The sequence below is a fragment of the Giraffa tippelskirchi genome, chromosome 11 (assembly GCF_054371585.1).
Source record: "Giraffa tippelskirchi isolate mGirTip1 chromosome 11, T2T-mGirTip1v1.2.pri, whole genome shotgun sequence".
Taxonomy (NCBI): domain Eukaryota; kingdom Metazoa; phylum Chordata; class Mammalia; order Artiodactyla; family Giraffidae; genus Giraffa; species Giraffa tippelskirchi.
This window is the reverse complement of record NC_137285.1, coordinates 136,535,735-136,559,592: the sequence shown is the minus strand read 5'-3', so window position 1 is coordinate 136,559,592 and position 23,858 is coordinate 136,535,735. Positions and strand designations below refer to the sequence as shown.

Here is a 23,858-nt window from a genome sequence, read left to right as displayed (position 1 = left end):
ATAAAAGCAGTCATATGGTTGATCTAAGAGTTGGCAGAGACATGACTGTCCAGGGGTCCAGGGTGGGCAGGACATAAAACCAAAATGAACCTGGTAAAGAAAATAGAGACTAGAGGTGTCGATCGATGAGATGGAAAAGCAGGCTTAGTGGTAATAAAGCCACAGAACATGTAGATGAAAGAGGTATTGTAGTAAGAGAGTAGAATTTCTAAGTTGAAACTTTCACGGGTGGTGGCGATAGTGTGTTCATATGTATTAGTCAGTTTTGGCTGCATAAGAGTCAACCTCAAAAGGACAGATGTGTATTTTTCTCTATCATGGGTCTGTGAGTTGGCTGGGGTTTAACTGCTGTCAGCTGGGTTGGCCTGGATTGAACTCTAGAGTTCGGAGCTCAGACCACAGCGGCAGTTTGGGGTGTGATCTGCTTCGAGTGTGTCACAGAAGCACAAGCAGTCAAGCCAAACACACGACCACATTCACGGCCTCTGCTCTGGCAACCCACTCCAGTACTCTTGCCTGGAAAATCCCATGGACGGAGGAGCCTGGTAGGCTGCAGTCCATGGGGTCACTAGGAGTCGGACACGACTGAGCGACTTCACTTTCGCTTTTCACTTTCATGCATTGGAGAAGGAAATGGACACCCACTCCAGTATTCTTCCCTGGAGAATCCCAGGGATAGGGGAGCCTGGTGGGCTGCCGTCTGTGGGGTCGCACAGAGTCAGACATGACTGAAGCGACTTAGCAGCAGCAGCAGCAGCAGCAGCAGCTCTCATCACATTCACTCATGTTCTAAGGAAGTCACGTGGCTGAGCCACAAATCAGTCAAGTATAAGAGTATATTCCATTTCAAAGGAAAGGATACAAATACTGCCTAAACAATACTCTAAACACAGTGAGTGAGTTTGTTTAGAGGACAGGGCAGAGAAAGGGAAGAATATTTGCATGCAGGAAGTCAAAGACACAGGACTGCATTTTCCCAAAGAAATCCTGTAGGTGTATCTTTCCAAATAGTACCTGTTGATTGAGTCTTGCGTTTAGCCTCGGTATAACAGCTGACTGTGTAGGTCTGATTGGTCTGGATTGGTGATGCTTTCCATGTGTAGGATCAAACTTTCTCAAGGATAGCAGAATTGGCTTAGGGCAATGGGTCATCACCACTAGGTGGCAAAGTGGAGCATGCATGCCCCCATTCATTAAAAAGAAGTAATGAATAAATCTACCCATCCATTCAAAAACAGTGAAGGACAGAGAAGCCTGGCGTGCTACAGCTCACGGGGCTACTAAGAGTTGGACACAACTCAGCAACTGAACAACAAACAATCCATTCAAAAAATGTTTCTTGAAAGAATGCTTCTATGTGCAATGATGAGCAAGACAGATGTAGTCACTGCCATTTTAGAACGTGAAATTTAGAGAAGAGAGACAAAAAGAATATGGTCAATGTTATGAAATAAACAAAGCAATGATCATACTCCTATTCCATTCTGTGTTGGTTCAGTTCAGTTCAGATTAGTCGCTCAGTCGTGTCTGACTCTTTGTGACCCCATTGACTGCAGCACACCAGACCTCCCTGTCCATCACCAACTCCTGGAGCTTGCTCAAACTCACATCCATCGAGTTGGTGATGCCATCCAACCATCTCATCCTCTGTCATACCCTTCTCCTGCCTTTAATCTTTCCCAACATCAAGGTCTTTTCTAATGAGTCAATTCTTCCCATCAGGTGGCCAAAGTACTGGAGTTTCAGCTTCAGCATCAGTCCTTCCAATGAATATTCAGGACTGATTTCCTTTAGGATTGACCTGTTTGATCTCCTTGCAGTCCAAGGGACTCTCAGTTATGCTTGTTCAATTCCATCGTGAAAGCCTTATTCCATGCTGCTGCTGCTGCTGCTAAGGTGCGTCAGTCGTGTCCAACTCTGTGCAACCCCATAGACGGCAGCCCACCAGGCTCTTCCATCCCTGGGATTCTCCAGGCAAGAATACTGGAGTGGGTTGCCATTTCCTTCTGCAATGCATGAAAGTGAAAAGTGAAAATGTAGTCGCTCAGTTGTGTCTGACTCTTGCGACTCCATCAGGCTACTCTGTCCGTGGGATTCTCCAGGCAAGAGTACTGGAGTGGGGCCTCATTCCATACAGTGTATGTTTACCTGATCACAGCCACATACGCAAAGGGAGCATTTCTTATGGATCACTAGGCAGGTCACCAGGGTAAACAAGGAACTCTGTGAGTTTACAATACATTGGTGGAAACAGGACTTGACCATAAGAAGACATCAATATGATGTTATTAGGTTCTCATCACCACAGGTCATACTGGCACTAAATAAATTAAAGGGGAATTCACAGGCAGAAGTAATTCATTTCAGTATTTGTTGAATGTCTGCCCAGTGCTGGGCAGGATGCTGCCTGCCTCTGTTAAGGGGCAGCTGAACACTTGGGTGGTCTGTGCATGGCCGAGTCAGTGCCGAAGCCATGTGGCAGTGCAAGCATTTGCCCAGTAGATGGCGCCCAAGTGATCCTCTCAGATCGTTTAATTCTGGAGAAGGAGGGCTTCTTGTTGAACTCCATCGTAGAGCCCCGGCACTTTTTCCTGAGTGCCATATAGAACCTCAGAAGAAAGGAGGCTGAGTGCCAGCCAAATGCTGGAAAGGATCACACTTGTTTATATTTTAATTATAGACCTTTCAGTACTGAGCAGACGTGGTAGCACCTTTGTTTACTCACTGTCCTTGACAATGCTCGTCACAGATGGTTTTAACCCAACTCTTTACGGTCTTAACATCCATTATGTGATCGATTCATTCATAATCATTGACAAGTTACATTAAGCAAGAGAACTGGAGAAGGGCTGGAGGCCACTGAGCCCAGGGGAAAACTTTCTTCACATTTTCCTGGGCAGGAAAGATTGGTTTAGTAATTGCAGAATATTCAGAGGAGTGATTCCTTCTTTCTTCTTTCTTCAACTTTTTATTTTGGTAAGTTTTAAGTACACAGAGTTGAAACTATACTACATTCATTCTTTACCTAGATTCACCCGTTATTATAATTTTCCCACATTTGTCTTCTCTTCTCTACTGTGAACTCATAAATTTTCATTTTTTTTCCCTTAATACTATCATCCTTTTTTTTGATGCTTAAATTGTCCCAGAATTGGCCACCAAAGTCCCTTTAAGATGAGTTCGCTGCATCATTCTGTGAGTACTTCCTTGCTTCTTGGCACCACCCCCACCCCCTCAGTGTTTCAGGTTTACCTTAATTGTTTAGGTACAAGCCCTGGAACCAGCCATTTCTCCAATCCTGGTTCCTTTTGTGGGGAATGATATTTAGGAACTGTGATCTGGCGCTGGCGATGAGAGGCACTGATCTCTAAAGTTAAAATCAAGGCGTCCTTTCAAAGCTTCTTAAACTGGAAAGTTGAGTTCTTAAGTGGAACCACTGTGCAGACTTCCAGAGTGAAGTTTATTTAACTTGGCCTTCAGACCAAGTTCCTAAGGCACTAAATGAGATGAGAATGAGAAGGCCCGAGAGCCACCGGATGTCACACTTCTAGGTAGCACTGAAGTGATGCCAACACTTCAGGCCCCGAAAGGTCTCGGGGAGGTAGGAAGGTTAGGAGAGCACCCTAGATGAGAGAGGGTTTATGGGGAGAGTTTAATACTTTTTATTTCCTTAGTCATATTGTAGATGGACACAGCGGAGCAGAGGAACGGGCCATCAGTGGTGACCAAAAATGTGGGGTTGGAATATCAGAGAGGAGCATGATTTGTGCTGGCTGGTCCTTGAGCCACAACCAGGAATGGTTGAGAGTAAATGAGAAGGAGAGAGAGGAGAGAGAGGGAGACAGGAAGAGAAGGAGAGAGAAGGAGGGAGGAAAAGAGGGAGAGAAAGAGAAAGAAGGGAGGAGGGAAGAGGTGGGCGGGGGGGAAGGCCCACAAAGCTGTGTGTCACTGATTTACTAATCTCTGGAGCTGTACTGCTGGGGAAGAATGGAGTTCCTTGGTAGAGTTACTGAAAACTGGCTCACGGAAGTCTGGGCTTTTGTGTCCTGACACCTCCAGGAAAGGAGCAGTGCTTAACTGGGTACAAATCAAGGATGGTATTATGTGGTGGTTAATAGCTGGGCTTGAAACCAGGCTTTTAATCTGTAGGACCTGGATTTTAATCTGTTTCATGACTCCTTCTGTGACTTTGGCAATGTTACCCAATCTTTGTAAATCTCAGCTTCCTCATTTACAAAATGGGGGGAGTAACAGTGCCCCATCAGAGGATTTAATGAAGGATTAATGTGAGGGTTAAATGAAGTGCTATCTATGAGATTCTTTAATAGGGAGTCTGGTACATAGTAAGTGCTTGATAAATGATAGCTGCTGCTATTCGTATTATTACTAAATCAGAGCCTCGAAGGGAGCTCTTTCTCTTTTCTTTGTTGGGAAGGAAATCAATGTGAGGCCACAGAGGAAAAATAACAAAACCGAACTCCCTAAGAAACAAGAGGATATACGCTGGCCATGAGGAGATTAGGGCTTCCCAGGTAGCCCCTGTGATAAAGAATCCATCTGCCAGTGCAGAAGTTGCAAGACACGTGGGTTCGATCCCTGGGTCAGGAAGATCCCCTGGAGCAGGAAATGGCAACCCACTCCAGTATTCTTGCCCAGAGGATTCCATGGACAGGGGAGCCTGGCGGGCTACAGTCCATGGGGTCGCAAAGAGTCGGACACGACTGAGCACAGCACGTGAGGAGGCTACTCTCCAGGACAAGTGTTGTATGTGTGGTGAACAGCTTTTATACTTTATGTGCTGAAGTTCTTGATTCTAGAGAATTAATGTTTGAGCTTTTGCAGAAGGTTTTATGTTATTAAGGAACTCATTGATTATTGCTCAACTTCTGGCATAGGTGGAGAGGGACATGAAAAAGGCCTTCCTTCCAGTTCAAACAGCAAGAAAGCACTCTGTAAATCAAAGAAAATTCAAAATTTACTTTAAAGCCATCACGTATCTATGAACACAGAATCTAAAAGAATCTAAACTCCATAGGAAAGAGCTCTTCCTAGGAGAGCAAGTGATACAGGATGCATCTTACCTGAGGCCAGCTACTGAGGTCAGGGCAGGGCAGGTGAAGGCCTGCCTGAGAAGGAGGAGGAGCCAGCCAGATTGTGATGAACCTGTGGGCTGCCCTATTGAACTTGTATCTAAAAAAGACCCCCAAACAAAGATTACCCTATCCACTGAGAATTCTCATTAGTGAAATTTTGCTGAGCAAGCAGAGGCTGGGGGTGATGCTGGAAAGCAGAAGATCTTAGAATGTTGTCATTTTCCACCTTCAAAAATTTGTCTTCTCAGGGTCTCATGGTCTCACAGGCTCAAAGATTCCTGGTCTTACAGTCATGGAAGTGCAGGAAGTTGGGCATGGGGAGTGTTGAAAATCAAAAATAAGTTTTCTAAGGTTCCCACTGCTTGACTTTCTAGATGCTTCTAGAGGGATTATGGCCTCAGTCCTGCCCCAAACCATCTTGCTTCCTGACTTGATCCATTGATCAGTACTTCATTCTACCTGCCTAATAGAGGAAAACATATTACCAAACAAAAGAAAATATATCTTTTCTGTTATGAATAAGCAAGAAGAGAATAGGACCAATAGTCAAGAGAAAGATCAGTCAAGAGAGACAAACCACATAGGATCAAATATTAGAATTTTCAGACAAGGAGTTTTAGATAATTTTGAAATGAATATATTAAAGGATCTACAGGAAAATGTAATTGTAATGGATGAAGAGAGGAGAAAATTGAGAATAGATTTAGAAAGCATTGATAAGAACCAAAAGGAAATCCCAGAACTGAACACATTATAATATTTAAAATTAAAATATCGTCAGAGAGGATTAACAGCTGATTGATCACAATGGAAGACAAGATCAGGGAATTTAAATACAGGTTGGTAGAAATCAACCAAACTGAAGCACAGAGAAAAAAGAAAATATTTAGATGTCTAATATTTTATGCTGCTCTAGCCCAGTCTTTGACTTTTGAACTGGATCGTCAGGGTTTTCTCAGTGTATGCTTTTTTTGTGAAAACTGTGATGAATCTGGAGGAGAAAACCTTTTTGCAACAATTGCTGGACAACTGTCTCAACTGAACGGATAGACCATTTGGTACAGGATTGGGACGAGGCTTCAAAAATGGTTTGATTGGACAGGAAGAGGCTTGATTTAACTTGGTAGAGTCATTCATTCAGTTAATAATTATTAAGCACCTATTTCATGCGTATAAAGGTGTAAGCAAGACAGACAAAGGTCCCTGCTTTCACAAAACTGCGTCACAGAGGAGACACACATTTAAGCAACCATTGTAAATTATTAGATTGATTGGAATTATAGGCCAGATCACAGGGCAAGCCGTGAAGTCATTTCTAGAGACCTACTGAAGACGCGACCCCCTGGTAAAAGCTATCACTTAGCACTTATTATGAACCAGACAATGCTCTGAGTACCTTCATGTGCAAACCATTCATCCTCATCACAGCCTTTTACAGGTGAGGGCATCGAGGCACAGAGAGGTTGAGTCACTTTACTGCTTGCTGTCCTGCAGCTGTTAAGTGGCAGAGCCAAGATGCCAATTCAGAAGCTGGGCCCCAGAGTCCAGTCCCTCTTCCTCTGTACTAAGCCACTTCTTGAAGTGAGAGGCCCTTGAGGTCCTCACTCCAAGTGCCTGTCTGAGGGCTGAGCAGGTCAGGGTAGGATGAACCAAATCACATGGAAGGTATCAGCTTCCTTCTTGCTCCCGGTCTGGTGCGTGGGTCATTCCCATGTCATCATCCAGGCTTTTGTTCTGCCATCCTTGTCTAGGCTCCTGGGCCTAAAGGCTTTAGAGCTTTAGCCAGTGATGTAAAGAGCCTCTTAGGAGACCTGGAGCAGTGGATCAGAACCTGGGCGGTCACCTGTGCTTCTTTTGCCCAATTTGTGTCTCAGATTCAGACAAGACTTGAGAAATGACAGTGTTAGTTGCCATTTATTGTTTATGTGTGCCAGGCACTTTGCTAAATGCTTCACATACAGTAACTATCTCATTTAATCCTTAAATAATAAATCAGCAACAACAACATGGTTGTAGGTACTCCTGTTATTTCCTAATGAGGGAAATGCTCAGCTTGGAAAATCAGAAGAACTTGTCTGGGGTCACACAGCTAGGAAGAGTCTGAACTGAGATTAGGACCTGGTCTGGCTTCCAGGGGCTTCCCAGGTGGCACTCATGGTTAAAGAGCCCGCTTGCCAATGCAGGAGACATTAAGAGACCTGGGTTCAATCCCTGGGTTTGGGATGATCTCCTGGAGGAGAGTATGGCAACCCACTCCAGTATTCTTGCCTGGAGAATCCCCTGGACAGAGGAGCCTGGGGGGATACAGTCCACAAGGTCATGCAGAGTCAGACGTGGCTGAAGTGACTTAGCATGCCCATGCACGCATGCATCAGTGGTTAGGACTCCAAGCTTTCACTGCTGAGAGTGTGGGTCAGTCCCTGGTCAGGCAGCTAAGATCCTGCAAGTCGTGGAGCATGGCCAAAAAAAAAAGAAGCTATCAGAATTCTTTCTTTAGTCCTCCCTGCCCCCAGCCAAGAGGAAAGATTAAAAAAAAAAAGACTCACTGCTTCTCAGAAGCGCCTCTGCCTCCTTTCTCCCCCAGCTGGAGATAAGGACACTTGTCAGAATGCTGGGGGTGTTCACTGCTATTGGGAAGCTTCCAGCTCTCGTTCTAGTTTGGAAATTCATGAAGATCTCCTTTCAGCTCTGTCGAAGCAGAGCCTATCCAGCTCCCTCCTGTTTGGGTCTGTAGCAAGGGGGAAGGATAGGGGAGGGCGCAGAGTTGGAGATGAGTCCAGGATTTGAGATCCCAAGGGCCAGTCTGGGGTGGCTGGCAAAATTCCCTACACACACGCACACACGCACGCATGCACACACACACACACCTCTTGCCCTGCAGCCAGACGTGGTCAGGGAATCCGAGCACGTCGTCCGGGCCCTTGCCACTCCCATCTTTCAGACCCAGGACCACCTGCTTGGTTGGCCAGCCGCACTTCCTTGGCGGGGACACTTGGCAGTGTTCAGTGTTCTGCCCTAGACAGAGGGTGCAGTGAGTCTGCCCTGCACCCGGCTCCTCGGGCTCCCCATGGGGGTGGGAGTGAGACGGCGGCTGAAGGAGCCCCTTGGTGTGGGGAGGGCATGGGGTGCCTTCTCCTTTTCCCGGTGCCCACTAACTGCGCCCCCCCCACCCAAGCATGAGAAGTGGCCTCTGTGTCTCTGGCTGCTTGGAACTTGTGCCGCCTCTTGAGGCCGACTCTGCCCTCCCCTCCAGAGTGAGAAGGAAAGCATCATGAAGGACACGGCTGTCGCGTGTGGTCGGGAATCCTGGCTATTTCTGAAGGACAGCCCCCTGGTCTCCAGGAACCAGTGGTCTCGCATCTCACGTGGCCAGGGGCCTGCACCCCGGTGGGGGTGGGTCTCCGAGTACTCCCCAGGCAGCCTGAGACCCTGGGGCTGGCCAAAGCCTGCCGGCTCCCCCGGATCTGAGAGGGGGAGAGATGATCTGAGGGTGACACTGCTGTCTGATTCCAGGGAGGAAACCAGAAGCTGGCTGGCAGCATCTGCTGCCGGTTCTAACTTGGGGTCCCAGCGGGAGGTTTGCTGCGGAGCTGGGACTTAACACCTTGCGGCGGGAGCTGCCAGTCCCCGGGGAGGGGGGGGCGGAGGCTGTGCAGGAAGGTTTCTTTTTTTGTCTCTCACACCCAATGTATCACTTCCGTAGCCGGGCAGCAGACGGGCAGATGGGGGCGATGAGGAGTGTGAGGTGTGCAGGAAGAAGGCACGTGCGTTTCCAATAGTTGGAGGGGGAGGGGGACGGGCAAAGATTCAGTGTATTTGGGAATGGGGGTGGGAAATCCTGCTGCTTCAAAATGGAGTGGGAGACGGCTGGATCAGGAAACCCTAAGTCAGGTTAAATGTAGTAGCAGAGATCCAGTGCTGGCATTAGACAGATTCAAGTTCAAGTCCCTGATCTGCCACCAATTAGCAACAGCTAGCATTTGCTGGTTTTTCTGCTAAGGGCCTTCTGTGTGCGTAATCTGATTCACGTCTCACAAAACGAGTGGGGTGGGTGCCAGTTTTATTCCCATTTGGCTCAGGTCTGGTGCGGTTCTGAGAGATGCTGTATCTCGCCCAAGGCCACACAGCCAGTGACTCTAAGGTTGAGACTCAAACTACTGACAGGCGACCCTGACGTCCCATCGCAACCACTACTCTACAGTTAGAACAGTCATCTGCCACCTTCCGACCTCCTGGCTATCTGGCCATGGGGACACCTAACTTCTCCCGTCCTTAGGGTTCCTCGTCTGGGGGATGGGGAGATAAATGTCATTCTCCCAGCTTTCTTTTTTTAACTTTTTATTTTATATTGGAGTATAGCCAATTACCAATGTTGTGATAGTTTCAGGTGCATAGCAGAGCAACTCAGCCATACGTGTACCTGTGTCCATTCTCCCCCAGACTCCCCTCCCATCCAGGCTGCCACGTACCACTGAGCAGAGTTTCCTGTGTATACAGTAGGACCTTGTTGTTTTCCATTTTAAATATAGCAGTGTGTAGTATATTCCCTTAGGAACTATCTATAAATGTGCAAAATGTAAAATTAAGGCGTGTGTGCTGCATACTTAGTCGCTTCAGTCGTGTCTGACTCTCTGCGACGCTATGGACCATGGCCTGCCAGGCTCCTCTGTCCACGAGTGATTAGTAAATACTCTACCAGGACCCTGGCTGTCCCTCCTGGGCCAGGCCTATTTTTCTCCTCACTCCTCTCTCTCCTATCCACCCCCTCCCCAAGGATGAACTAAACCAATCTCTCCACCTACCTCAGCTATCTCCCAGCTTTCTTGTGAGGATTAAACCAGAGAATGTGTGTAAACCTTTTAGCCAGTCCCTGGCCTGTCACAGTGCCATCGTTCATTCATTCAACAACTCTATTGAGCACGTGTTCTCTGCCATTTTCCATTCTAGGTGTACAAACAAGAGGAGTGCTAGCTCTACCAAAGGGAGGAAGCAAATAAGTTAGAAAATTTCCAGTAGCGATATGCATTAGGAAGAAAACAAAATCAAGTCATGGCAGTGACCGTAGAAATATGAAGGTCCATTTTAGCTGGGTGGTCCAGGAAGGCCTCTTTGAAGAAGAAGCAGTTGGGCTTAATTCCCAAAAGAAGAAGATGTGGAAGAGGATGAACCTTCTAGATTAAGGGAGCAGCGGGTGTGAGGCCTGGAGTTGGGACAGGAAGGGGACCATGTGGTTGGCTCAGAGTGAGGACTGGGTGAGTGGTGGCGGCGACTGGACAGAGGGCAGGGCCGTGGATGCTGTGGGGGGCGGCGGCGAGGCACAGGACACAGTCTTTGGAGGGTCGAGTCGAGAGAGTAATGTGATTTAACTCATTCATTTTGGCAGCTATGTGGGGAATGGAAAGTTGGGAGAAAAGAATGGTTGCAAGGAGACTGGGATCGCAGAGAGAGAGGATGGAGGCCGGGCCAAATCAAGAGCCTCACATGGAAAGTGGAGAGAGATGCTTCCCATGCTGAAATAGTAGCGTTAAGCATCCTAATGATGAGATGACTTGGGCAACTTAGCAGTCAGTTTTGCAAAGGTCACAGGCCTCTGACCTCACAGCTTGTCGAAAACAGTTTGGGCTGTATTCCTAACGCTGTAGGAATATTACCACCATCATCTTGCTATGAGGCACCATTCACTGATGTTCATGCTTTTCATTTGAGCATGGGAATTTATTTGGGGAGGTTATTAAAGATAACTGAAGGTCTGGAGTTAATGATGTCAAACTGGGTTCTGTGTAGAATAGGGATAAATGAACTTTTCCCATAAAGGGGCAGGTAGTAAATAGTTATATTTTTGTGGATTCTATTATCTTGTTTTGAAACTACTCAAGTCTGTCATTGTGGCTGGAAACCAACCTTAAACAATGCGTTAAAAATGTATGTGGCTCTGTTCTGATAAAACTTCATTTAAAATATAGGCAGTGAGCTGGATTTGGCCCATGGATCATAGTTTGCCAACTCTGGAAGAAGATATAGTGTATTTACAGGACCAAGATAATTTTTTTCCTTACAACAGGAATTCAAGACATTTCCCCCAAACTCTTGTAAAACAAAGGTACAGGCCTCTGCTTATCTTAACACTAGAATATGTGACATAATTGAATGAAGACTCAGTTCAGTAGTTTTCAAATCTTGGGGATTCCTTGGAACTAACTCAGGAGACCAAGGTGATAGTGAGGATGGAGGGATTGGAATCCCAGCTTCTACTTCAACCAGGACCCCCTCTTGGGTTCATTTTTAAAAATTAAATTGGTGGTCTTCATAAGAGTTTGTTTGGGGAAAACATAAGGTCTTGTGAGCTAGAAAAAAAATTGAAAATCACTAATCCAGTTGGACTGGTCGGAGTTCATGTCCCACTTCTGGCATTTGCATCAGAGAGATGCTTCTCAGGTGGCTCAGATGATAAAGAATCTCCCTGCAATGCGGAAGACCCAAGTTCCACCCCTGGGTCGAAAAGATCCCCTGGAGAATGGAATGGTTACCCACTCCAGTATTCTGGCCTGGGGAATTCCATGGACAGAGACCTGGTGGGCTACAGTCTATAGAATCGCAGAGTCAAACACAAATGAGCGACTAATGCTTTCGCTATTACATAATTGCTCATAGAACAAATTAACACATACATTTCCTAATTGGATGGAGGCAGGTAAAAAGGGGTTGCTTTGGGATTAAATGTGTGAAGTAGAGGGTGTGCAGGGAACGCAGAGCAAAGGGGCTTACGTAAATTTAGATGCTGAACAAAGGCCACAGTGTCCCAGGTAGAGCTGCTGGGCGGGCCTACTTTCTGAGCCTTGTAAGGTGGCGGCAGCAGGCTGGAGTGTGGCAGTCTCAGAGAGGCGGGATCAGAGTGGCTTGAACTTCACATTCAGATATAGCTAGGTTTAAAATCTCTGTTCTGTCACTTAATAGCTGGACAAATTATTTAATCTCTGGTTATCCATTTTTCCATCTGGAAAACTGGAATGATGCTATTTCCCTTCTCAAGCTGTTGGGATAAATGAATTAATAATTCATTGTCAGTTGCCAAGCATATCGCCAGGGGCTTGAGAAATAGAAATATTCTTCTCCATTCTGTTCTCAGGGGTACGGGGTGAGATCAGAGGCTTCGAGACCTTTTACCATCTCTTTCCTGTTGACTCCAATTTCCATGCCTCAATCTTCTCTTCTCAGGATGTGGCCAGGTACTACGTGTTCCAAAGGGTCAGATTTTGTTGGAGAGCTACCCCCTGAATGCTCACTGTGAATGGACCATCCACGCCAAAGCTGGATTTATCATCCAACTAAGGTAAGGGGCTGGGGTCAGAATTATGGCACCTGAGGCTTAAGGAAGTGCAGGAACAAAACCAAAGGTCCTGGATCCTAGTAATCAGGGCTAACCATCTACATTTTATTCTTGAAAGCAGAAAATGTATATTAGAGCCTTTCCGTTTACCTCTTAGTGATTTTGTGTGATAAGGCCTGGGTAAGACTACCACCAATTAAATGCTTGTCATTCACTGACTGAAGATAATGGGGCTCAGGTGACGATAACCCAAGGAAGACACCAATGTGACAGAACATGGCAGTGAGAGCCATCTGCCCAGCCATAAGCTTGACCAGGTCACCTGTTCATGTAGTGCTGGCTGGAGTCTATGGAAGGGGAGGAAATACGGCCAGGTCTAACCTTCAAGGACTGTGTACTCTAGATCAGGGTTTATGCTTGTCACAGCTTCTTTCCTTGCTGCTCTCAGAAACCAACCACCACCTCCACAACCAAGAAACCGATTCTTTCATTTGTGTGGAAGATAAGCCGTTCATCTTATGGAGCGTTGGGGTCCACACAAATGTTTAACTTATGCCATGAATCCAGTTCTATTGTAACTAGAGATAAATAACACAAGAGCGTCCTATTTTGTGAGAACTGTTCACTGCTGCATCCAGGAACCTGGAACAGGACATTGGTACACACTGCAGGTGCTCGATAGACCCTTCCTGCATAAATAAAGTTGAAAGAACTGCTCTCTGCCTCCAGTGTTTCTCCTCTCTCCTGGCAGATACCTCTACTCTTCTTTTCATGAAAGCAGAGTGGCCCACTCAGCCCGGGACTTTTAGGGACGTTGTCCACCTAGCTCTTCCCTTTTCTAACTCATGGAGACGTTGGCGGTGATAGAAATCTCTAATCTTCTAGAGCACAGGCTTCCAATAGGTGTTTTCTGGGCAGATTGATGAACTCAGAGGTCGCCACATGTCAGCTGGCTCCTCGATGACACTCTGTCGTGCAGGAGGGGCAACACTGTACCCCACATTGAGAGGGTCCGGAACTCAGGTCCCCTTCCCAGCCCTCCTCATCAAAGCCACCCTTTAGTTGCTGGTTGTCTTGCTCCCTGAAGTCCTGGGGTTAAGATTAAGGTTCAGTAAATGAATTGAGGAAGTTCAAGGAGCGAGAGGCTACCCCATTCTGCTGAATGGGCTCCAGGCTGGATTTTCCAGTGTGATAAGGACAGTGTTAGATGCCACAGGCTAATTTTTCAGCAACTCAGGGACCAGGACAAATGGTCCCCTCAGAGACCTCTGAAGAGCTTCTTCAAGACCCAGGATGAAAAGAAATCAGCTCCCCCTCCGCAACTCCGCCAACCAAAACTCCAAAATGTTGGAAGGGTTGAGAAGCACATCGCCTGCCCAGGAAAGGGTCCTCGGAAGGCATGGGAATATAGAGGTTTCTTCCCTGCAAACCTGAACCTGCTGGCCAGGGATAATTATAAGGATAGAAATACTCTGCAACCTAGTGTTCAGCCCCAAAGCTGGTTGTCATCCCTCGTGTTCCCTTTTCCATTGCCTACCACAGCCACGTCACCACAGAATCTATTTACTCAGCTGTAAAATAATCTCAAGTCTATCCACTGTCTGTACCGCCAAAATTCTACTTTGAATTGCCACCGTCTCTTACCTGGATTCTCTTGTAGCCTAACTGGCTTCCCTGCCTCCACTCTCGCTGGCTCTGCCATCTCCTCTCTTCAGAGTGACTGGAGTGATCCTTTAAAATCCTCTCTCAAATTTTATTCTGTTGGTGAAACCTTCCAATGGCTTATCCCAGGCTTGGAATAAAATCCAGACTCCTCACCATACAAAATATCTCCTGCTCTCCTCTCTGACCTTCGTTCATACCATTCTCCCAGGTATGCACCACCTTGCAACATAGCATCCCTGCCTCCTTTCACTTCCTCAGATATGCTCATGACTACCTCAGGGCCTTTGTACTTACAGATTCTCCTGCCTGGACCCCTCTTCCCCATGGCCTGCACATGGCTGGCTCCATTTCATCAGTTAAGTGTCTACCCAGTTATGTCCTTGACCATGTATGTAGAAAGCTTACCCTCCCAGTCACCCTCAGTGTTCTTACCTGCTCTATTTTTCTTAGGACTGAACACTCTCTGGAATTCCCTCATTTTCTGGTTTCCTTGCTTATTGTCTGTCCCTCAAATCAGAATCCATGAGGGCAGGCGCTGTGTCTACTAGAGATGTTGCTGTACTTTCAGCACCTGGAACAGCGTCTGTCACAGAGCAGACCTGCGTTGAATGAGTGAACACATGAATGAATGTAAATGTAGGTTGCAGTGTCTAGTGTTTCAGTTTCAGAAAAAGCTGTGATCTCGGTTTGGTGGTGGACTTGCCCCCCCCAACCCTCCCCCTTTTCGGATTAAGATACCAAAGCCCAGAGAAGCAAGTGATTGCTCAAGGCCAGCAGTGGGTTGGTGGTGGCCAGATCCTTACTACTATAGCATGTCGCACACATTATGATGAGTAGGACTTACACACCCTTACAAAAGGTTTTGTGATAAAAATTTCTGAAAAATAAACACTAGTCATACTCAGTGATCATTTCTTTTTTTTTTTAAATAAGATCTTTAAGAGCATTACAATATCCTGATTGTTCTCTAATTCTGGCACTTGAAGTTTTTACCCAAGGTGATAGAAGTGGCACTGGTCCAAACTTTTCAGGTGGTAATTCTGAGTTCTTCTCTCTAGTCCCACTTCTCTAGAAAGTGACGAAGAAGATACAGATGTACATTTTGTGAACTTGATACTCAGGCATTCCCTTGGGAATCTTCTGAAAAGTTATCTTTTCCTCTCTTGCCTTGGTGTGTGTGTGCCTCTTTTCTTACCTCTTGGAAATGGGAGCTTAGGGTTTTATCTTCTGCTTTTTTGATCCACTGCACCCCAATATTTCCAAACCCAAGATCCCTTTGAGGTAATCAAAGATATGTCTCTTTCAATTCTGAAATTTTGATATGATGCTACTTTTTCTACTCTTTGGGGCAAGAGTTATTGTTACCAAGAGGATAATTATCTTCTGATCCTTCCATCACAGACAGAAGAGTAGGCATGCAGAGAGTTTTTTCCTTTACTTGGTCTTTAAGATAACATATACTCTATCACTCTCCAATTGTAAAAGTGAAGTATCCATTCTGTCACCTACTCAACAACATTTGTTTATTGTCTCTACATGTCAGGCACTGCATTAGTCACTAAGCAAACAGTGATGGAATAGGACAGATGCCACACCCTGCCCTTAAGGAATTTGCAGTCTAGGGGAGCAGATAGGCATGCATGTGTGTACACACACACTCACGAAGTCAAGGAGATAAAAATGAGAAATTAAAATGTCTATACACATTCTGAAGAAAACAAGGGCTCCCCTTTAGAAAGAGTTGTCGAGGAAGCCTCTTTAAGGAGAGAATATTTTAGCTGAGCTCTGAATTTAGGAAGGAACCAGCCGTGCAGCCTGGGAGGAGAAGTGCCCCTGAACAAGGAGCCGGTGTGTGCAGAGGTTCTCGGAATGAACTGTGATGCCCCCTGCACCTGGCATGTGCATCCACACGCCTGCACACAGTACACCTGCCTACACACATGGAAAGAAATGCACCTGCTCTCAAGCCCTCCAGGACCACGGTTCTGTCAGTTCAGGACAATAGCTCCTCTCTTCCGGCGGCCTGCTTATCATCTGGCCTTGAACTTGCCTGGGGGTGGGGGTGGAAGGATTCTTTGGGGCCTCACCTGTTTCCTGCTGTCACCCTCTCCTCCTTCAGGATTGTCATGTTGAGCCTGGAGTTTGATTACATGTGCCAATATGACTACGTTGAGGTCCGTGATGGGGACAGCAGCGACAGCCAGATCATCAAGCGTTTCTGTGGCAACGAGCGGCCAGCTCCCATCCGAAGCACGGGTTCCTCACTCCACATCCTCTTCCACTCAGATGGCTCCAAGAACTTCGACGGCTTCCATGCCATCTTTGAGGAGATCACAGGTAAAGAGGCCAGAGAGAAAAAGGTCGAATTTTATTTTATTTTAAAGTTTATTTTTTGGCCATGCCCCGTGGCATGTGGGATCTTAGTTCCCCGACCAGGGATTGAATCCATGCCCCCTCCAGTGGAAGCACGGATTCTTAACCACTGAACCTCCAGAGAAGTTCCCAAATGTCACTTTTTATGGCTGCGCTCTAGATAAAATTCCTTTCTGTGTAGCCCTCTCCTTCCTGCCCAGCCTTGTTAAAACCCCACCTGCTGACTTCTCAGAAACAATCTGCACATTGAGAAGGTAGAGAGAGATGGCCAGGGGTATTTCAGAAACGCTCACCAGAACCAGAGCTAGGAATTCTTACTTCTGTAAAGCTGCTGTGGCACAGATAGATCAGGTCACTTGTCTATGGTTGCACAGCTCTGGAGATGGAACTAGGAATCTGTACAGTGTGGCTCTGGAGCTCCTATTAGGGGCTCTCATGGTTAAGAGAGTTAGCTTTGGTCCCTGGCAAATTAAACCATATGGCTTGGACAACTTCTGCTGCTCTGGGCCTGGGTTTCCTAATCAGTGAATAAGGGCGTAACCCTCGATCCTGCTCCATTAAGGAGTCTCTGGGAGACAGAAAAGACAAAGAGCTGAGCACAGTGTCTGGTGCAGAGAAAACCCTCAGTAGCCGCCCTGCCCCAGGCATGCCATGAACTTCCTTTGTCATCTTTCAAATAACTGTTCAAAGTCTGACACTACCCGGGAAATACCACTCACTTTATGAGGAGCTCTGCGTCTGACTTCACCTCCTATCCTGTTCATATGAGGAAGTAGGATTTGGCCAAAATGAACAATGGACTCAGTGCTAAGGAATCACCCCAGATCTTTCTTACTCCTTGGAGATGAGATTGCATCAGGTTTTACAAAATAAACTCCAGCTTGAAGTATTTATTTTTTGAAATAAATAACTGAATTTAAGAAATTGCAATGGCCTTTTGACCATTCAAGCTCCCTTAGGGAAGGTCTGATGCGGATGTCTCAGGAACGGAGGTGGGCGGAGGTGGAATCAGCCTTTCTTTACCCTCGCCCGTTCAACAAGACCAGCAGACACCCCACCCTCTCCGCCTCGTCCTCTTGAGAACGTTCCTGCCCGAGCCTCCAGCGGTTGCTCCTGTGAGCTGTGTGCTGGCTCCCTCCCAGGACGCGTGTCTCCTACACCGACTTGCAGGGCCTGGGAGCTCTAGAGGCTCTGCTGCTGTGCTGTGGTTGGCCTGCGGCTCAGTCCTTGCCCCTCGGTGCCACCCTGCCAGTCGAGGCTGAGATCCGTCTGGGGGTGTTCATGGCAGTCAGAAGTTGGGGGCAGCGGCGGCTCACCAGCTTGTGAGCCTGTGACTGAGGGGAGGGTCAGGAGGGTCTCTTCCTCACTCTCTCCTGGAGAACTCTGGTCTGTGTGGTCAAATAGACAGAGCTCTTCCTGTTCCTCAGGCACCTGGTGTGACCTGCCTGCACTCTTTATTCCCTGCCTAAAGCCACCTCCCAACTCCTGCAGGTCATGTCCCATCCCCGGAGGCCCTGGCAGATTTCTCCTCCCCTGTTAAGCCTTTTCCCTTGTTCCAATAGGCTGTGACTTTGCCCTTTTCTGAATGTCTTCCAGCACTTTCTTTCTTTTCTGACACTCACCAAATCACGCTTCAGGTTATAGTCACTGCCGACTCTTCTTCACAAAGTTTTGTCCTGGTGAGCAGGCTCTCATGTTCGTCTCTGTATCTCGCCAGCGCCTTCGACAGAGCAAGCGCTCGATTCAGGCTTGCTGCACTTGGCCCAGCCATGTATTTCTCAGTTCAGTTCAGTTCAGTCTCTCAGTCGTGTCCGACTCTTTGCGACCCCATGAACCGCAGCACGCCAGGCCTCCCTGTCCATCACCAACGCCCGGAGTCCACCCAAACCCATGTCCATTGAATTGATAATGCCATCCAACCATCTTGTCCTCTGTCGTCCCCTTCTCCTCCTGCCCTCAATCTTTCCCAGCATCAGGATCTTTTCCAGTGAGTCAGTTCTTTGCATCAGGTGGCCAAAGTATTGGAGTTTCAGCTTCAACATCAATCCTTCCAATGAACACCCAGGACTGATCTCCTTTAGGATGGACTGGTTGGATCTCCTTGCAGTCCAAGGGACTCTCAAGAGTCTTCTCCAACACCACAGTTCAAAAGCATCAATTCTTCCTAGCATCAGGGTCTTTTCCAATGAGTCAACTCTTCGCATGAGGTGGCCAAAGTATTGGAGTTTCAGCTTCAACATCAATCCTTCCAATGAACACTCAGGACTGATCTCCTTTAGGATGGACTGGTTGGATCTCCTTGCAGTCCAAGGGACTCTCAAGAGTCTTCTCCAACACCACAGTTCAAAAGCATCAATTCTTTGGTGCTCAGCTTTCTTCACCGTCCAACTCTCACATCCATACATGACCACTGGAAAAACCATAGCCTTGACTAGACAGACCTTTGTTGGCTAGGTAATGTCTCTGCTTTTTAATATGCTGTCTCGGTTGATCATAACTTTCCTTCCAAGGAGGAAGCGTCTTTTAGTTTCATGGCTGCAGTCACCATCAGCAGTGATTTTGGAGCCCAGAAAAATAAAGTCAGCCACTGTTTCCACTGTTTGCCCATCTATCTGCCATGAAGTGATGGGACCAGATGCCATGATCTTAGTTTTCTGAATGTTGAGCTTTAAGCCAACTTTTCCTCTCTCCTCTTTCACTTTCATCAAGAGGCTCTTTAGTTCTTCACTTTCTGCCATGAGGGTGGTGTCATCTACATATCTGAGGTTATTGACATTTCTCCCGGCAATCTTGATTCCAGCTTGTGCTTCCTCCCGCCCAGCGTTTCTCATGATGTACTCTGCATGTAAGTTAAATAAGCAGGGTGACAATATACAGCCTTGACGTACTCCTTTTCCTATTTGGAACCAGTCTGTTGTTTCATGTCCAGTTCGAACTGTTGCTTCCTGACCTGCATACAGGTTTCTCAAGAGACAGGTCAGGTGGTCTGGTATTCCCATCTCTTTCAGAATTTTCCACAGTTTATTGTGATCCACACAGTCAAAGGCTTTGGCATAGTCAATAAAGCAGAGGTAGATGTTTTTCTGGAACTCTCTTGCTTTTTCAATGATCCAGCGGATGTTGGCAACTTGATCTCTGGTTCCTCTGCCTTATCTAAAACCAGCTTGAACATCTGGAAGTTCACGGTTCATGTATTGCTGAAGCCTGGCTTGGAGAATTTTAAGCATTACTTTACTAGCATGTGAAATGAGTGCAATTGTGCAGTAGTTTGAACATTCTTTGGCATTGCCTTTCTTTGGGATTGGAATGAAAACTGACCCTTTCCAGTCCTGTGGCCACTGCTGAATTTTCCATATTTGCTGGCGTATTGAGTGCAGCACTTTCACAGCATCATCTTTCAGGATTTGAAATAGCTCAACTGGAATTCCATCACCTTCACTAGCTTTGTTCGTGGTGATGCTTCCTAAGGCCAGCTTGACTTCACATTCTAGGATGTCTGGCTCTAGGTGAGTGATCACACCATCGTGATTATCTGGGTTGTAAAGATATTTTCTATATAGTTCTTCTGTGTATTGTTTCCACCTCTTCTTAATATCTTCTGCTTCTGTTAGGTCCATACCATTTCTGTCCTTTATTGAGGCCATCTTTACATGAAATGTTCCCTTGGTATCTCCAATTTTCTTGAAGAGATCTCTAGTCTTTCCCGTTCTATTGTTTTCCTCTGTTTCTTTGCATTGATCGCTGAGGAAAGCTTTCTTATCTCTCCTTACTATTCTTTGGAACTCTGCATTCAAATGGGTATATCTTTCCTTTTCTCCTTTGCTTTTCACTTCCCTTCTTTTCACAGCCTTTTGTAAGCCATCCTCAGACAGCCATTTTGGTTTTTTGCATTTCTTTTTCTTGGGGATGGTCTTGATTCCTGTCTTCTGTACAATGTCATGAACCTCCATCCATAGTTCATCAGGCACTCTGTCTATCAGATCTAGTCCCTTAAATCTATTTCTCACTTCTACTGACAGAATGTGGTCCACTGGAGAAGGAAATGGCAAACCACTTCAGTATTTTTGCCTTGAGAACCCCATGAACAGTATGAAAAGGCAAAAAGATAGGACACTGAAAGAAGAACTCCCCAGGTCGGTAGGTGCCCAATATGCTACTGGAGATCAGTGGAGAAATAACTCTAGAGAGAATGAGAGATGGAGCCAAAGCAAAACAACACCCAGTTGTGAATGGGACAGCGATAGAAGCAAGATTCGATGCTGTAAAGAGTAATATTGCATAGGAACCTGGAATGTTAGGTCCATGAATCAGGGCAAATTGGAAGTGGTCAAACAGGAGATGACAAGAGTGAACGTCGACATTCTAGGAATCAGTGAACTAAGATGGACTGGAATGGGTGAATTTAACTCAGATGACTGTTATATCTACTACTGTGGGCAGGAATCCCTTAGAAGAAATGGAGTAGCCATCATAGTCAACAAAAGAGTCCAAAATGCAGTACTTGGATGCAATCTCAAAAACAACAGAATGATCTCTGTTCATTTCCATGGCAAACCATTCAATATCACGGTAATCCAAGTCTATGCCCCAACCGGTAATGCTGAAGAAGCTGAAGTTGAACGGTTCTATGAAGACCTACAAGACCTTTTAGAACTAACACCCAAAAAAGATGTCCTTTTCATTATATGGGACTGGAATGCAAAAGTAGGAAGTCAGGAAACACCTGGAGTAACAGGCAACTTTGGCCTTGGAGTACAGAATGAAGCAGGGCAAAGGCTAGTAGAGTTTGCCAAGAGAACGCACTGGTCATAGCAAACACCCTCTTCCAACAACACAAGAGAAGACTCTACACATGGACATCACCAGATGGTCAACACCGAAATCAGATTGATTATATTCTTTGCAGCCAAAGATGGAGAAGCTCTATATAGTCAGCAAAAACAAGTCCAGGAGCTGACTGTGGCTCAGATCATGTATTTCTACACCAGGGTAAATGAAGGTGGGGTTAGTGAGTAATAAGCAGACTAGTGTTTCCCAAAGTGTGCTCTATAGAAAAATGGTCCCGAGGACACTCTGTGAAATGCAGTCTCTCAGATCAAATAAGCCTGTGATAGGTAGAATGTTATGTGCATTCTTAAAAATTCACAATGCACATTAGAACGTAGAATGTTCTGAGAAGTTCTGCAGTGGGGAAATCTGTTATCATTTAACACCAGTAGCATTTCCCCACCGTATCTGAGACCACTAACTTTCACCTTCTCAAGGGACTACTGTTTACAGAATGCATGTTTGGAAATTCTTGAGTACCTTTCACCAGTGTCAGGAAGTTGTCTTCTGGTTTCTTTCCCCCAGTACCCCGGATGCTGATCTTCCTTGAAAAAAAGATGATGTATTACCCAAGGCTGCTCTCGCCCCGTAGGGGCCCCTATGGGAGGGGTGAAGTTTGCTTCTGCTTTAATTATGCGGTGCACTTGTGTGTGTTGTCCTAGACCAGAGGTGTCTGGAGCAGACTTCCGGGACCTTGGGAAACATCAAATAACATCAGCAACATTTGATTAGTGAGTAGCTGTTTTAGACAATCTTGAAACAGTGGTAACATGATTTCAATAAAAGGAGTTTCAAATGGCAGGAAGACTTTAAAAGACAAGTGAGAGGCTGTGGTCAGGACTCCAGGCTTGAATAAAGGGACTCACTGCACAGAGGCACTGAGAGAAATTGCCTTCTCTCTTACAGCATGTTCCTCATCCCCTTGTTTCCATGACGGCACTTGCCTCCTTGACAGCACCGGATCTTACAAGTGTGCCTGCCTGGCGGGCTATACCGGGAAGCACTGTGAAAATCGTGAGTTTGCCTGGAGAGTGGGAGTGAAGGTGTCACGCGGGGCTGGCGTGGGGAGGGTCTGGGGAGCTTGCTGGGGGTGGTGGTCCCTGGTGTCTACATGGTCTGTCCAAGATGGCGGGTAACATGGACTCGCCCATTGAGTGGATCTCAAGAGGGCTGGGCTGCCTCTGAGTCAGAATGTCTGGAACCACCCCGGTTTGCCCTCACCTGCTGCAAATACCTCTTAGAAAGATCTTATCTTAGAAAGATACGCCTTCAGTGGCCTCAAATAGTATCCAGAGCTCAAACACACTGAGAAAGGGCCAACAGTAGAAAGCCACCATCATACACCCTACTGAGGCCCAGAGTCTGAACTCCCTCTCCATCCCATGGTCTGAATTTTGGAGTCACGCTCCAGGGCACCATTCATTGTGTTTCTGTGCAGTCTGAAGCCCCACATTGAGGATGGTAAAGATGTAGGATAACTATGAGCCCCAGATTCCCAGGGACAGTCCTAGTTTATGTGTTTTGTCTGTGTCTAGTTATTAATAGCATACTCTTTCCTACTCGAGTGTCCTGAGTGGATGACAAAGTACAATCACCAACTATCTGACCAGGTCACATGAGTCACAGACAAAGCAACATTTTATTGAGGGACTGCTATGAACTGAGGTCTATGGGAATGCAGAAGAAAGCATATCTTGCTGTTCTCTGAAGGAGCTTATCCCGACTTGTGAGCTCAGCTCTGTGCTTCTCTGGTAGTTCTTGAGCAGGTCTGAGAGGCCATGGGGCTGTGGGGATGGTATAGCCCGGAGGAGTCATAGAGGAAAGAAGTCCGCCAGCCATGGCATTCCACATATCATTCTCTAGGATGGTTCCCCTTCCACCCTTGCCACTCGAGTTCCCACCATCTCCTGCCTGAGCCATATCCTGGCTGTCCCGTTGGGTCACCCACTCTCTCCAGTTCTTCCAGACAGAAGTCAAAAGCCGAACCATAGTAGTATTACCAAACCAAATTTGGATCCACTCCCTGAAGGGTTTCAGCAAAACATTTTTAAAGTCCAGGTGAAAGAGGGAGGTTGCAGGGCATGAAATCAGCTTGTGCATAATTCTCTGATTGGCTGATGGTGCAGTAACAGGGTTAGGGTCAGAGGGGTTAACATTGTCAATCCTTAGGTGCCAGTAGGTCTGGGGGCACATGCCCATGATCATCAAGTTTCGTTCATTTGGTGGTGATTTTAGCATCTATAAAACAACTCAGGAAATGTGCATCAGATACTATTATCTAGATACTTCAGAGAGGAGCTCCAGCAGCAAATGTGGGAGAGGGGTCTGTGCCGGGAAGAACCCAAAGGGTCCTGCTCGGTTACAGTCGTCGTCAGTAACCTGGGGTCAATCAAACAGCAGAAATAAGAGGAAATAAACTCAAATGACTTACTCCAAAGCAGAGTTTCTTATTCATGTTTTCGAAAGGCAGAACATGACTCTTCTGTGCTATTGGACTCAAGCTTTTGCCGGAGGAGAGAAACTAGAGCATGTATCTGATATGGCAAATCCATGCCCTTGGAAAGGGTACAAAC

General features: G+C 46.5%; 1 protein-coding gene and 1 long non-coding RNA gene across 5 annotated transcripts in view; one reads left to right on the top strand and one right to left on the bottom strand.

Annotated features, from left to right (window-relative positions):
- Positions 1-23,858, top strand: part of PAMR1 (peptidase domain containing associated with muscle regeneration 1) — a 181,277-nt gene that overhangs the window by 129,192 nt on the left and 28,227 nt on the right. For 3 of the 4 annotated variants that reach the window (XM_081538104.1, XM_081538103.1, XM_081538101.1), the window contains 3 exons: positions 12,309-12,423; positions 16,205-16,422; positions 22,192-22,299. In XM_081538104.1, coding sequence (XP_081394230.1) covers positions 12,309-12,423; positions 16,205-16,422; positions 22,192-22,299 — 441 coding nt within the window. The remainder of the gene's footprint in view (positions 1-12,308; positions 12,424-16,204; positions 16,423-22,191; positions 22,300-23,858) is intronic. The other variant, XM_081538105.1, reaches the window with a different exon arrangement.
- LOC145525313 (uncharacterized) lies at positions 56-21,542 on the bottom strand. Its single transcript, XR_014068097.1, has 6 exons — positions 18,081-21,542; positions 17,174-17,214; positions 16,173-16,405; positions 14,518-14,684; positions 7,640-7,821; positions 56-90 (listed from the first exon to the last, which is right to left on the bottom strand). It is a non-coding gene; the product is annotated as an uncharacterized LOC145525313 (long non-coding RNA).